The sequence below is a fragment of the Clarias gariepinus genome, chromosome 2 (genome assembly GCF_024256425.1).
Source record: "Clarias gariepinus isolate MV-2021 ecotype Netherlands chromosome 2, CGAR_prim_01v2, whole genome shotgun sequence".
NCBI lineage: Eukaryota > Metazoa > Chordata > Actinopteri > Siluriformes > Clariidae > Clarias > Clarias gariepinus.
Window position 1 is genome coordinate 13,605,830 of NC_071101.1, and position 12,695 is coordinate 13,618,524.

The 12,695-nt window shown below is 41.4% G+C and overlaps 1 protein-coding gene across 2 annotated transcripts in view; it reads left to right on the forward strand.

Annotated features, from left to right (window-relative positions):
* The window catches only part of stox2b (storkhead box 2b), a 70,800-nt gene that overhangs the window by 26,689 nt on the left and 31,416 nt on the right, over positions 1 to 12,695 (forward strand). Inside the window, exon 1 of one of the 2 annotated variants that reach the window (XM_053490025.1) lies at positions 1,475 to 3,105. The exons of the other annotated variant lie outside the window; for it this stretch is intronic. Within the exon in view, the coding sequence (XP_053346000.1) occupies positions 2,928 to 3,105 (178 nt within the window). The 5' untranslated portion in view covers positions 1,475 to 2,927. Of the gene's footprint in view, positions 1 to 1,474; positions 3,106 to 12,695 lie in introns of those variants that run through there. 2 annotated transcript variants of the gene reach the window in all.

The following is a 12,695-nucleotide window of genomic DNA, read 5'->3' on the forward strand; positions in this document are numbered from 1 at the left end:
AGGGATGTTAAACCGATCGCAGTCATCATTTCAGGCAAACCTTTATTGATCCAAGAGGATGAACAGTCTAATGCTGTTGCCATATCTATACGGTAAGGACTCTAAAGAACAGAATGATCACTCAGACTCAGTAAGTAGTTAATTGCAATGTTTCCACATCCATTTTCTTTCATGATTAGTCCATTCATGTGGAAAAACAGGAAGTCAGTTCAACTTAAGAGTCCCTCTAGGTGAAGACTCGGTACAGGGTTGACGTGCCAAGGAAGCTTAAAGTGAGTGACATTGAGCTGTTGCAGAATTTTTCTTTTCAGAGATTGTACGTGGATCGATTACAAGGCACTGTAACGCAACACCTAGCGTCTGGGAAGCTTCAGATCCCAATCTTCCCCGAACTCGGACGTAGGACCAATTCTTCGTCAGGACTAATTCGCATGACTAATATGCAGCAGCTACATTTTCCATTCTTGCCATCATTAGTTTTTGTAATAACAGACGGTTATTACCAGTCCGTCATTACGAAATTCTTTAAATTCTGTAGGCACACCTTGGTAATGTCCATCTGTCCCAAAACCCTTCTGTCCCATGCTCTGTTGCCTTTCTGAAGCAGTTCTGGAAATGGTTCTTACAAAGTTCCTGGAATTAAATATTTGGTTCTGCTAAATTGTGACTACAAAATGGACCCAAAGTTTGAGAGGATGGATGGAAGAGGTGGAAGAGAGACTGATGACCTTTGACACATGGCTTACTGGAAAAACATTGGCTCATTGCTGCTCAGCCAAGTGGTCAGAATAAGCGAGCAGACCACATGATTAATGGCAGGCTGAGAGAGGGAAAGAGAGAGGGAAAGTTTCTGGTCCAGTAGAGTTACTTAATAACCGCGGATTTCTACGGCAGTCCGTTTCAGAAAAACCTCACACAGACATCTTATGAAAAATGCATCCATAAAACAGTAATCCGTCACAAGATGCTGGCGTTTTCAATCGTCCACGTGAACATCGTTCTTCTCAATCGTCAGTGTCTAACTTGTGAAATCCTTCGATTTGTTTCAATTTGTGTCTCCTTTGGAAAAGGGGGTATATTCACACTTAGGAGACGTAACAGTTAACCAAAGGTTAAGTGTAGCCAAATAAACATTGTGCCACTGTGTTCTGTCATGTTCCAGGGTAAATAATTCAGCATGGGTTTGGAGATGTGTGTCGCAGGAGAGGGGAGAGTTGTGTTTTCCCCTTCCCCCCTTTTTCCTCTCTCTCGCGCTCTCTCTCGTGCTCTCTCTCTCTCTCTCTGTCGCTCTAAGCCGATAGGCTGCTGTCAGAGAGTGATTGGCTGTGAGGGCTCGAGCAGCTGCACGAATGCTCTCCACTCCGGAGAGACAGGCAAGGAGGGAGGGAGGGAGGGAGAAAGAGGAAAGCTGAAGAGAGAGAAAGCGAGCAAGCGCTGCTGTGTTCTAGCGTTCTCCCTACGCTCTGCACCCCGTACCGCTGTTCCCGCTTCCATTTCACGCTCGGATCTCTTTAATTGCATTCCAGAGGGACTCTGCGTGCGGCAGCTGGCTTTCGGACATAAGGGATCCGCCGGGAAGTGTGGACGAGCGCTTAAAGTGGAGATAGGGAATCGAGGGAAAAGAACAAAAGGGGAAATCTAGCAGTGGATGGCAAGCGGAGCTTGATGAGTCCTCTTTGCCTTTTATTGTGTCAGAGATGGTGTATTTTCCTCACGCTCGCCACCCTTTTTCTGAAACAGTCAAGCTGTCAGTGGCCGCGTATTAACATGCCGCATGTGTAAATAAAGCTCTTTGCTCTCATAGGCCGGGCATCAAGCCAGCAGTCGGACCCTGGAGGAGAAACGCTTTAAGAAGCATCGCCTGACTAGATCAACAAGTCTGACACGAGACAGCTCCTTTAAAAGGCATCTAATCTCTCACACACACACACACACAGAAAAAAAAAGCCGTGTGTATGTTGGAGTTGGTGGGAATAAGTGCGGTACTGAAACAGATGAGATCGCGAAGACGAGAGAGCGTACGTGGGTGTGCGTGCTGCTTTGGAATTGTTTTCGCCCGGCTGTGCTTTCAGCCCCGTCCATGCTTAGAGAAGCACACGTGCATGTAGCAGTGTTTATATTTCTGTCATCGGTGCTTTGGATCATGGGGCAGCTCTCTCGGCGTCTTCTGGTGTAGGCTTTCCTGTAGGAATGCGACGGACCAGCTCACTGTAAAGTCTGACTGAAGAGATTCAGTGCTCCGTCTCAGATTGCAAGGAGATATCATGCTGACTCTTTGCTGTGTTGTATTTTGTTACGAAATAATTTGGATCGGCTAGAATGGCTGAAGGAAGATTAATGCTGAACTGACGGCAGCTGCCGGCCCCCTCAGTAGCACGTTTTTTTTTTTTTTAACTCTAATTTGTTTTTAGTGCAATCCTTTGTGTCGGCTATGCTTTGCTAGTGAAGCATAGCCTTCCTGAATTAAGCTATTGTTTGAGCTGAGAGTTCTCTCACGTTGCAGACATTCAGCTCCTCTTGCACCCCCTGCAACTCCTAAATCGAGCAAGTCCACCCCCTCCATCCATCTCTTCCTCCCCAGTCCTGCCATCTGTCCCCGAAGATCCTCCTACACACCTCCTCTGCTTTGGTCCTTATGGTGGTGTGTATAAATGTGTGCGTATCCCTCCACGCATGTGAAGCTGTAGCTCCAAGCCTGGAGGAGAAATCTGCGATCAGCTGGATATCGCTGGAATTGACGCTTAAACAGAAGACAAGGACAGTTTGCTTCTTAAGAATTGTTCAGACCTGAGCATGCTTACATGAACCTTCCTGTGTGTGGCACACAAGGGAAAGGAGCGAGAACTGAAGCACCACTTTTGTTGATACTAGCCATGTGGGGAGTGTAAGTGTGCGGTTCGGGAGCCAGGAGGTGGGGGTGCGCTGCCATGAAGAAGACACGCAGCACCACCCTACGCAGGGCCTGGCCCAGTTCGGATTTCTCCGACCGGGCCTCGGAGCGCGCCCGTTCCCGCAGCGAGAAGGACTACCGACTCTACGAGCACTACCCGAAGCCCTTCATTACCCACTCAATCTCTCATTCGCCCCGGATATACTTGCCTACAGGTGGGTCTGGTTATGATGCCATGCTTCCTTTATCAGGTTAAACAGCGTCTTACACGCAAGCCTCACAAGTTACTGAATATGATGCTCAGCCAAGATGTATACATTACACCGATCTACTGTATTGTTGAGCTTTTCCACTTAACAATACAAGTGTTCCTCTCTTCTTAGTCCTGGACCAACCATGCATCAGTTTTCCACACTGAAAATGCTGATTTGGCATTAGGAGATTTAGTTGCTAGTGGTGTTCTGATAAACGCATACCGTTCAAGGCCACATGAGATACAGGTCACCTAATTTTAGCTGCCTCCTGTCCTTCCCTCGGTTGCAGCATCAGTCGGTGAGGCATTGTAAATGACGGAGGACGTTTAAATGTTTGCTGAACAACATGACCCAACGGAAACGTCGTTTGTTCAGATGCATGGTATAATGGTCAGAGTGCAGTCTACACTAGATATACATGGCCAAAACACAGTGTTGGTGCTGATTTGATTTTTTTTATGTCGTACATATAATACAGAAAATGTTTGTGCCAAAGAAGCTACTTCTGGAGTTTATGCAATAACTTGTTTCCCCTTAAAACGGCGTGTTTTTTGAGAGGTGATTTTGTATGGGCCGCTTTTCAGCGTCTCGCTTTAAACAGTAATAATTTAAAATGCAAATGATTCACATTTCTTTAAGTATTGATACTAAAATTGGTGTAAACCTATATAAAGCATATGACCTGTTTTGCTTAAATTAAGGCATTCTGTGCAAAATTAAGGATTTTTCCCCCTCAGAAAAAAATCTGTAGTGTCCGTAACCATGTCAAATTCATGTTGCAATATCTAAACAATTTAGCATTTTAGAATAATACACTTTTTCAGGTTTATGTCTTTTCATGTGAAATCTAATTGGAAATCTTAAGTTTCATCTGAATGACAATTAAGATAATAAAAAGACTTGATTCCAAAAAGTTACGGACACTACATAAAAGGGCATAAAATTATTTATATGATGAAAACAATAAATGGAGATGCATACAGTATTTACAAAACTTATTAAGCATGAACTGTGAAATAAGAAGCATTATGTATTATAAAAAATTGTGTTATATGATCCTATCTAAAAAAAATGCACTTTTTTACCTAGGTGAGACACCTTTTAGCACCAATATCATGTTTCGGCTGTCACTATGAAAGCCAGCAGGATTTTTTATATTTGTCAAAGCATTGTGTTGACATTAATTTGGCAACGTGGGTATTGGGTTATGTTTGAAAAGGAGATTTACTTTGATGAAATGACGTCGGAACAACATTGACTGCATAATGATAGGATAACAGTGAACAAATATTTCTAACGTAGCAAGAATAGCTTTAAAGCAGTATCAAATAGAATTTCAAACAATATTAATATTAAACTGATTACCTGAGCGTGGCTCAAACTCCAGTCGCCATCGTGTGAGCAGTGCATGCTTACCACTGAAGTGCTAAGTAACACACACTGTTGGTGCTAGTAAACGCAGTAGTATTTTATCAAAATATTAAATTGGTTGGCAGCCAGGAGGGTAGAAATCCCGCTTGATGTCTGAGATGTGTTCTGTGAAATTGGACATGAGGCAGTTCGGACCATATTATAGTAGATTCATTTGGGTACTAAGGTGCAGCTCACAGTAGAAATTCCAAATAAAAAAAACTAACTAGAAAGGAAACATTAAAAAGAAAAAAAAGAGATGTGTGATGAGATACACTTGCTGCAAAATCTCATTACGATCTTCTAAACTCTGTTAAAGGCTTAAGGGTCTGTGGTGATTCCTACTGGGATGGTGCAACAGGTTCTCAGGAGCTTGTCTGTTGAGCCTCAGTAAAGAGACATTTATAACTCATTGATACAGTGCCGTGGATGAAGAGCATGTTTTCTAAATAACTGTGACAGCTGCATTGTGAACCGTTTAGTTTAAGTTCTCTGGAAGAACCTGATCCTGACCAGAAAAGTTTTGCAGACCCAAATACCTGCTAGCCTTACTTTAACCCCCAGAGACACAAGGCAGAACTCACACTATGCACAAGCCGAATGAATGCTCTTAAAAAGTAATCAGAATAAAATAAAATAAAAAAAAGCAGGTTCCTGCAGGTGAAGAACCTACTATTAGTGCTAGTGCTGTTAATCGGTTAAAAATTTTTATCTAGTTAATTACAGTCATAGTCTGTGATTAATCACAATGAATCGCAATTTTAAAATACTCAGATTTACTTGAATTATAAATATGCATTTTTGGAATAAAGAAATGCATGATAAACTGGTTAAACGAAACAGATTACGAGGGTTTAAAAAATCTCAAACATTAATATTAAACAAATGTTAAATTAAAATTTTTCTAATGGGACCAGCACCGCATGAAGTGGCTGGGTAGTATGGGGAGGGGGGGGGGGGGGGGCACCCACAGACAGCGGAGCTCGAACCCGGATCCTCAGATCCAAAATAGTTTTAGCCACCTGAGCCACCTCTCCCACAGCTTACGTAGTAAGTTACGAAGTAAATTCCCCATAAAGGTAGCTCGAGCACACAACTTCTGGTTTTATCCACTTTTTTATAATAAAACTTGCCGTTTATTCACATGTTGTTGTTTCCTTAGTCATCTTATTATCCGCGCTAAACCTGCCTTTATTACACACCACTGGGAAACTGCTCTCATATACTGACAGCCCTAATTAGTTCATCCACTTTTTTCCTAAAAAGACTTGAGAGAATGATGAGGTGTTAATATTTTATCTCCGCTAGATCTGCATGATCAGTGAAGCTGACAGTCTTCTGCTTGGGTTTGGCTTAAAGCTAAAACTTGGTGCCAGAAGCATCGTGTGGTGTCTTCTCTGTCTAATGTACCATGGTCTGGAAATTCATTTGTTTCTCCTGATTTGTATCAGCAGAAAGTGAAGGATACTGTGATCAGTATTCAGCACCCGACGAGAGTATATGTGCAGCTACAGTACAATATATGCGGGGCAGCATGAGAACAGCTAGAGATCAGTTTACTTAAGCATGGACAAGGAGAGCCGAAGGGTTTTCAGCTTCAGAGAGCACATTCAGCGTGGGGAAAAAATGCTGAATGGATGCACAGCCAGAGCTGCCAATCGGTTCACATTGCTTCAATGAGGCTTCATGTTTCCTAGCAACGTTGAGGGTGAGAGGTTAAATGATGTGGCCATTATGGAAAATGAGTATGATTTGGATTAGAAAGGCCTGGCATGAGAGTAAATGACTGAGGAAACAGAATCGGGTCTGTTCCTGTTGAGCTGTTGTTGCGAGATTCTTCAGTGAAACACTTTCTGCTTCACAGATGTATTTGGATTTCTAGATCATAGCACCATATAATTGCTTTAAAAGCAGTAAATTTTCATCTTTACTGAAGCGAGTGGGGCTTAAGGCCAGTTTTGTTCTAAGCCGAGCTCGAGAATAAAATCCTGATGTTTTCATATAACTTCTGAATGAGGTGAAATAATAATGGTGAACCCAAAGGAAAACAGAGTCGTTGTTCTTACATGGCTATTCAAATAAAACCATGCAAACAGCAAATTCTTGCTAATGGCATGACTTCAGTATAATAAATCCGTCAGAATTTGCTCACATGTTTCTGCGGTGATGTTGCCGGTCGAGTAAGCATACGGATTGCGACTTTTGCTTTGCTCCATGCCAAGAGGTTCCTGGCTCCAGTCGTATTAAGCACTGACCACACAATCAGCCGTATTGTTGCAAGATCAACAGTGCAAGCTCTGGGGTAGCACACAAGCTGTGACTAAGCTGAGCTCCATCCTGTTCCTTGCTTCATCACTGCAATTATTTCACTCTTTCTTTGTTTTTCTCATCTTATTTAAAAATATATATTTTCTCTATGGACTCCTCGTGCAGCCAAGGACCGTACTGTTATCTTGTGAATTCTTGAATAACAGAATCTCCAAACCCATTTGTAAAGATCTACCCCCTACCCTTCAACAGAGCGTCTTCAAGTGATAGATTGTTTCCGAACATCTTGATTAGTTGCACCAGGTGATCTTCAGAGCCATGGATATTTAGCGATTTCACCTTCTAACTAGCGCGGTTATAGCTGATAAAATAGGAAGGCAGGCAAGCGAGTCGTGCTTCAGATTGTCTCAGAAATATCATTGATATTAGGCATAGCGTGAAGCTTGACTTTCTTGTACTCTTCGTTTTTATTGGGAACTTGAAGACAAACTAGGTGCGAACTACAATAGCAGCTGTTATTGTCTCAAAGAAGCTTTACACAATCAAAAGAACTGAATAATTTTATTTAATATTATGTGGATTAAAATACAAATGCATAATTTTTCACCACAATCGTCTTGCTTTTCAGTACACTTTGTCTATCTGTCAACAACCTTCCAAACATTAAAAAAAGTTTTAGGCTGAGCTGCGAGTCACGAAGACACTGTCAGAGAGTCGAACAGGTGAAAGTTAGATGGAGCGAGATCAGGACTATAGAAGGGATGCTATAATGCCTCAAAACCACGTTTTTGCATGGGGGTTGACAGCGTGGGCAGAAGTGTGTGGGTGTGCATTGTACTGCAAGATCACGACACCCTTGGATAGCACTTTCTTTTAAGCTCTTCAAAAAGCATCTCACTGTAACTAGCACTGTTAATTGTTGACCCTTTTTCCTGATAATGTTTTAATACTTGCCCTTAAGAATCCTATAAAATTTAGACATTGATGAATTTTCCAGCTGATGGTTGACTTTGAATGTTTTCTCGGCCCACTATTGAGGATGTTTACGTTCCACACTCGGCCGTTTACTCCCAGGCTTGTAGTGATCAATCTGTGTCTCGTCACCAGTGATGATTCCTTTTATGAAACGTTCACTTATTGTCCAAATTTCGTTTGCACGTACCCAAACACTTTTGTTTACACTCTTCTTCACTCTTTTTTAAGTTGTGTCTACTTTTATACAAATCACAGTTTCAACTGAACTGAACTGATATAACACGTTCACACCTGCACGGCCGTGACCAGGGAGAAGGCAGCTTTGAACAGAAAGTGCTAAAAAGAATGCAGCCAACCGGAAAAAAAAAAACAAAAAACAGGAGTGCAGACAATTTTTGACTCACTCTCGTACATAACAATATTACTAATGTGAAAGCTGGCCAGTGGGAGAGTTAATCATACCCAGGCACAGTATGAATCAGTCCTGCCTAGTGTGAAATCCTTTGGATTGCTTCTACCAGAGTTGTACTCTGATGCTATGCATTCTTTCAACACACTCTGTCTTATAGTATAAATTGTGCAAGAGTAATTATTTATAACCCCACTATCCGGTGTTACCAAAAAAGGGTGGGTTCCCTTTTGAGTATGGCTCCGGTCCAGGTGTCATCTTGGAGAGTTTTTCCTTTCCACTGTTGCCCCTGGCTTGCTAATTGGGGTTCTAAAGCTAGATCACGGTTTCTCTGAAGCTTTTTTTTTGTGACCGTGTCTGTTGTTCAAGCTCAGTACAAATCGAACTAAATTGAATTGAAATTTCTTCTTTTTTTTCCAGAGCTGTAGATCTTTTCAAGATCTCCAGCTTGAAATTAAACCCCGCAGGACGGCAAGTCCGCGCGATCAGGGTTAAGTTTAGATCTTTCAAAAATAGTCTGGGTTTTAACAGCATTATTTAAAGTGACGATAATCTGCAGCGATCTTCGTGCTAGGATGTTTTTGGCAAAGCAGGCCTCGGCCAGTTAGGAAGTGCTGGATTCCAGATTATTGCGAAGAGTATTTGGTTTTCCATCCTGGTTGATATCTTGCAGCCTGATGAAATACAGCTTTAGAATCTCGGTGTAATTATTTTGACTAACTTCTTTTGGCTCCGATTACCCGGACTGTTGTGGTGTACGTTTCAGCGCTCACAATCCCGAGTCTCTGTTGTGCTACTCTGGTGAACAAAGAGCGTTCCAGTCTGAATGTATAAAAGGTTTTCGTGGAGTTTTCATTTCCTGGTTATTGAGTTTTTCAGCTTGTGCTATCTCACCTGCTTATCACCTCAAATTATACAAACGGGGGCTTTTTGGAGGAGATCCCAGATCCATTAGGAAGATTGACTATGTCTGTGTGAGCAAGAGAACGAGGGGGAATGTATAAGTGGAGAACGCATCATTAATTCATGGCTGTAAGGAGGATGTCTGTGGTTGTGGTTGTGTAGGCGAGCGGAGAAAGGTTTGTGAAAAAGTCCAGGGAACGTCGAAGGACGTCTGGAACCATCAAGACCTTTTCAGGAGAATTTCATCCTTCCTCGTCTTTCGGTCTGAAAACTTTGACTGTCTTTTATAAGTTACACATGGCCCTATAAGGTGATCCCAAGCAAATCGCGTGCACATGAACAAATCCAGCCTCACAATGACTCAGAAGATCCAAGCTGAAAATCTAGAACAAAAAAAAATAAAAACTCGTGTTTTAGACATAAATAAATTTGTTTATTTGAAGATGTATATAGACTTTTTTTTTTATTTAGTGTATCATGTATATGGACTAAAAATAGCCCCACCCGTTCCATTGACACACATTAAAATGTGTTTTATGAATTACAGGGCAATCCTGTATCCTGCATTACTATCTCCAGGCCTGTCTGGGCCTGAAGTCTTGTAGCCTTTGGCTGTTCCCATGCCGGATTTAAATAAACATGCTTAATCTGTGCATGCATCCATGCAAATAATCATATATGACTAAAGGCGTCAGGTGAGCATAAGAATGTGGTCATTCATGTGCTCAAAAAATAATAATCATAAAAGCTTTGCATATCCCAGATCCATCAAAACGTTTGTAAATTACAGGGCATGACTATACACGAGACTGACAGCGTGTGTGTCGCTTTTTACCCTATTAATGTCTGCTCCATGTCAAACAAGCTTAAGACCGCATCTGACAGTCATAACAATGTTGTGAATGGAGAACGCTTCGTTTCTCTGGTTTCAGTCATCAGAGTTCGGTCTGCTGATGACAGCGCGTTAGCTTAGCCCGCAGTAAAAATCATCAGTGCTGAATCGAACCCCTATAGAATTACACTGGAAGGAATCCGACCTACCGGTGGTGCTGCTGCGTAGCGGGATCGGAGTCGACAGTCGAGTACCATCTTGTGACTGAATCCTCAAAGAAAAGATAAAATGCCTGGGATAGAGAGGGTCGCTTAACTGTCCGATTGATTGGCCATGTCTAAATCTTTGCCTCATCAGTCATAGGGTCAGGGGTGGCTCAGTGGTTAGGGCATTGGACTACGGTTCAGAAGGTCCCAGGGTCGAATACCAAGTTACCACTGTGGGGTCCTTGAGTAAGGCCCTTAACCATCAACTGCTCAGATGTGTAATAAGATGTTCGTCGCTCTGAATAAGGGTGTCTGCCAAATGTCTAAATGTAATTATAAAGTTACATTTTGTGTCATATGATGCATGATTTTCCTGCATATTAAGGAGCTCAGGGTCAGCCAGGATACAGCACCCCTGGGTTAAGGGTTTGCTCAAGGGCTCAACAGAGGCAGCTTGGTAAAGCTGGGGGTATGGTAACCCGTTTAAGCCACCACTGCCCCCATTATATCATCATTAGTGGTGTTTCAATGTCCATTTCTATTTTGGATACCATAAGACATTTCTTTTGGATCACTTTCCTTCTCCTTTCTTTTTTTTTTCTTCCTCTCACCATGTACAAACAGAACCTTCACAAAGAATTTTTAGACCATTTGTATGAAAACCGTACCTGCTCAAAACATTAGCTAGGTCATAGTAATGGCACAGCAATACCAGACACGTCATACTCATACCAAACAGATGTGTAGTTGTGATAACCTGGTTTATACGGATAAAACAGTCCTCTCCAAACACATTAAATATTATAATCACTGTAAATCAGGCAAGGTTGCATGTGTGGTTTTTTTTTTTTTTTTTATGAGCAAAAAAAATTTTTTTTTTTTTTTTTTTTTTTATTAAACCATGTTTAACTGTAGACTGACCTTCCAAACAAACTAAGACATAAATTCATAATTCATGATGTGATCACCATCTGTGACGAAATGTCTGGGGGGAAAGCTTCTGGAAACGCATGCCTTGTGTTTATTCACAGTTAAAATGTCTGTGGTTATTATACTTTATTATAGACACCTCAGTCCAGTCTTTCATGAAGACATCTCATGTCTTCAAATCTGAAAGAAAGTTGTCTTATTTTGCTCAGAATAAAAATAAAAAAAGGATAAACACTAAGGGGCTGCGATGGTATGAAGGCTCAGCGAGACAGTCTCACATCTCCTGTGTCCTAGGTTTGGTCCTTAACTCTGATTACTAGCCTTTAGGGGAATGGGGAAGGTCATGTAGTACACTACACTAGGTGTAAGTATATCGCCTTTACAGGTGCACTTGAATAAATATCCTTTTCATTTCATTTGATGAAATGCATTCGATAAGAGGAAGAAATGTACAGTATGTAGGATTGTCAATTTACAATGATGTCCTCAACATTTAGCATTTACACTGAGATATATTTGATATCCTTAATATTAATCGATAAATGTATATGTATTTAATATCCTCAGTATTTCACTATGTAAGATTTTAGCGATAGGTACTACCTGGTAGTCTAGTCTCATACTTACAAATTGTGCTTTGACAATGGCAGAGCTGGACAGGGTTAGAATAAAAAGGTTGGACTGAGCTGAGCATTGAGCCAGGAGAGAGTCTGTTGCTACATAAGGTCACAATAGGAAGAAAATCTGTTTGCTTGTTTAAGCCCTGGCTAATGAAAGAATGGAAAACTGACAAACAGCAATGTTTTTTTTTTCCTCACGTACTTTGTGTTCATGCAGACTGGAGACCATCTAAATGTCTGAAAATGATCATAGAGTGAATATTGCATGATATCTCACCTTCAATTCAGATGTATCGCTTACTATGCCTGCTGATGATGTCACTAACTCTACTGTAGTAACTGTTTCAGACTACAAAGTATAATTTTATGGCCAACACATTCATGCAAATGAAAATCGTCATATTTTTTTCTTTCCCAAGACGGATTGTTCAGGGTCTTTCCAGAATCTATAGCATTTTATTCCCGGATTCTGATCCCTTTTTTTCATCTTCTTCTTCTTTTTTTCTAATAGCTAATTATTTATTAAGTGCTACAGTATGTATCCGATGTGCATATAGAAACCGTAGGCACTCTTGGAATACCAGAACTAACTGTTGTAAAGCAAAAACCCAAACCTCGCACTCCTCTTCCTTGCCAATACCTTGAGTTTGGGAATTTTTAATTCAATAAAATCGTATTTATAAAGCGCATCTAACATTGGCCATTTGAAATCGCTGTGCTTCCAGACAACCTCTATTGGCCCCTTGAGTAAACACCCTTAACCCCATCTGTATGCTCTGTATATCGCATGTCTCGGTTGTAAATCTTTTTAGATAAAAGCTTCTGCCAAACGAATAAATGTAAACACACCCTTCACGATAGTAAACCACCAGAATGCGTCTCCCTGCCATGACCCATCTTCACGTCCTCCAGCCGACAGCGAGTCATAATAAAAATGTATTGTATTGCCGTCAAGGTTTTATGACCCTCCTTCAATCTGCCATACTTCTCCTGGTCTT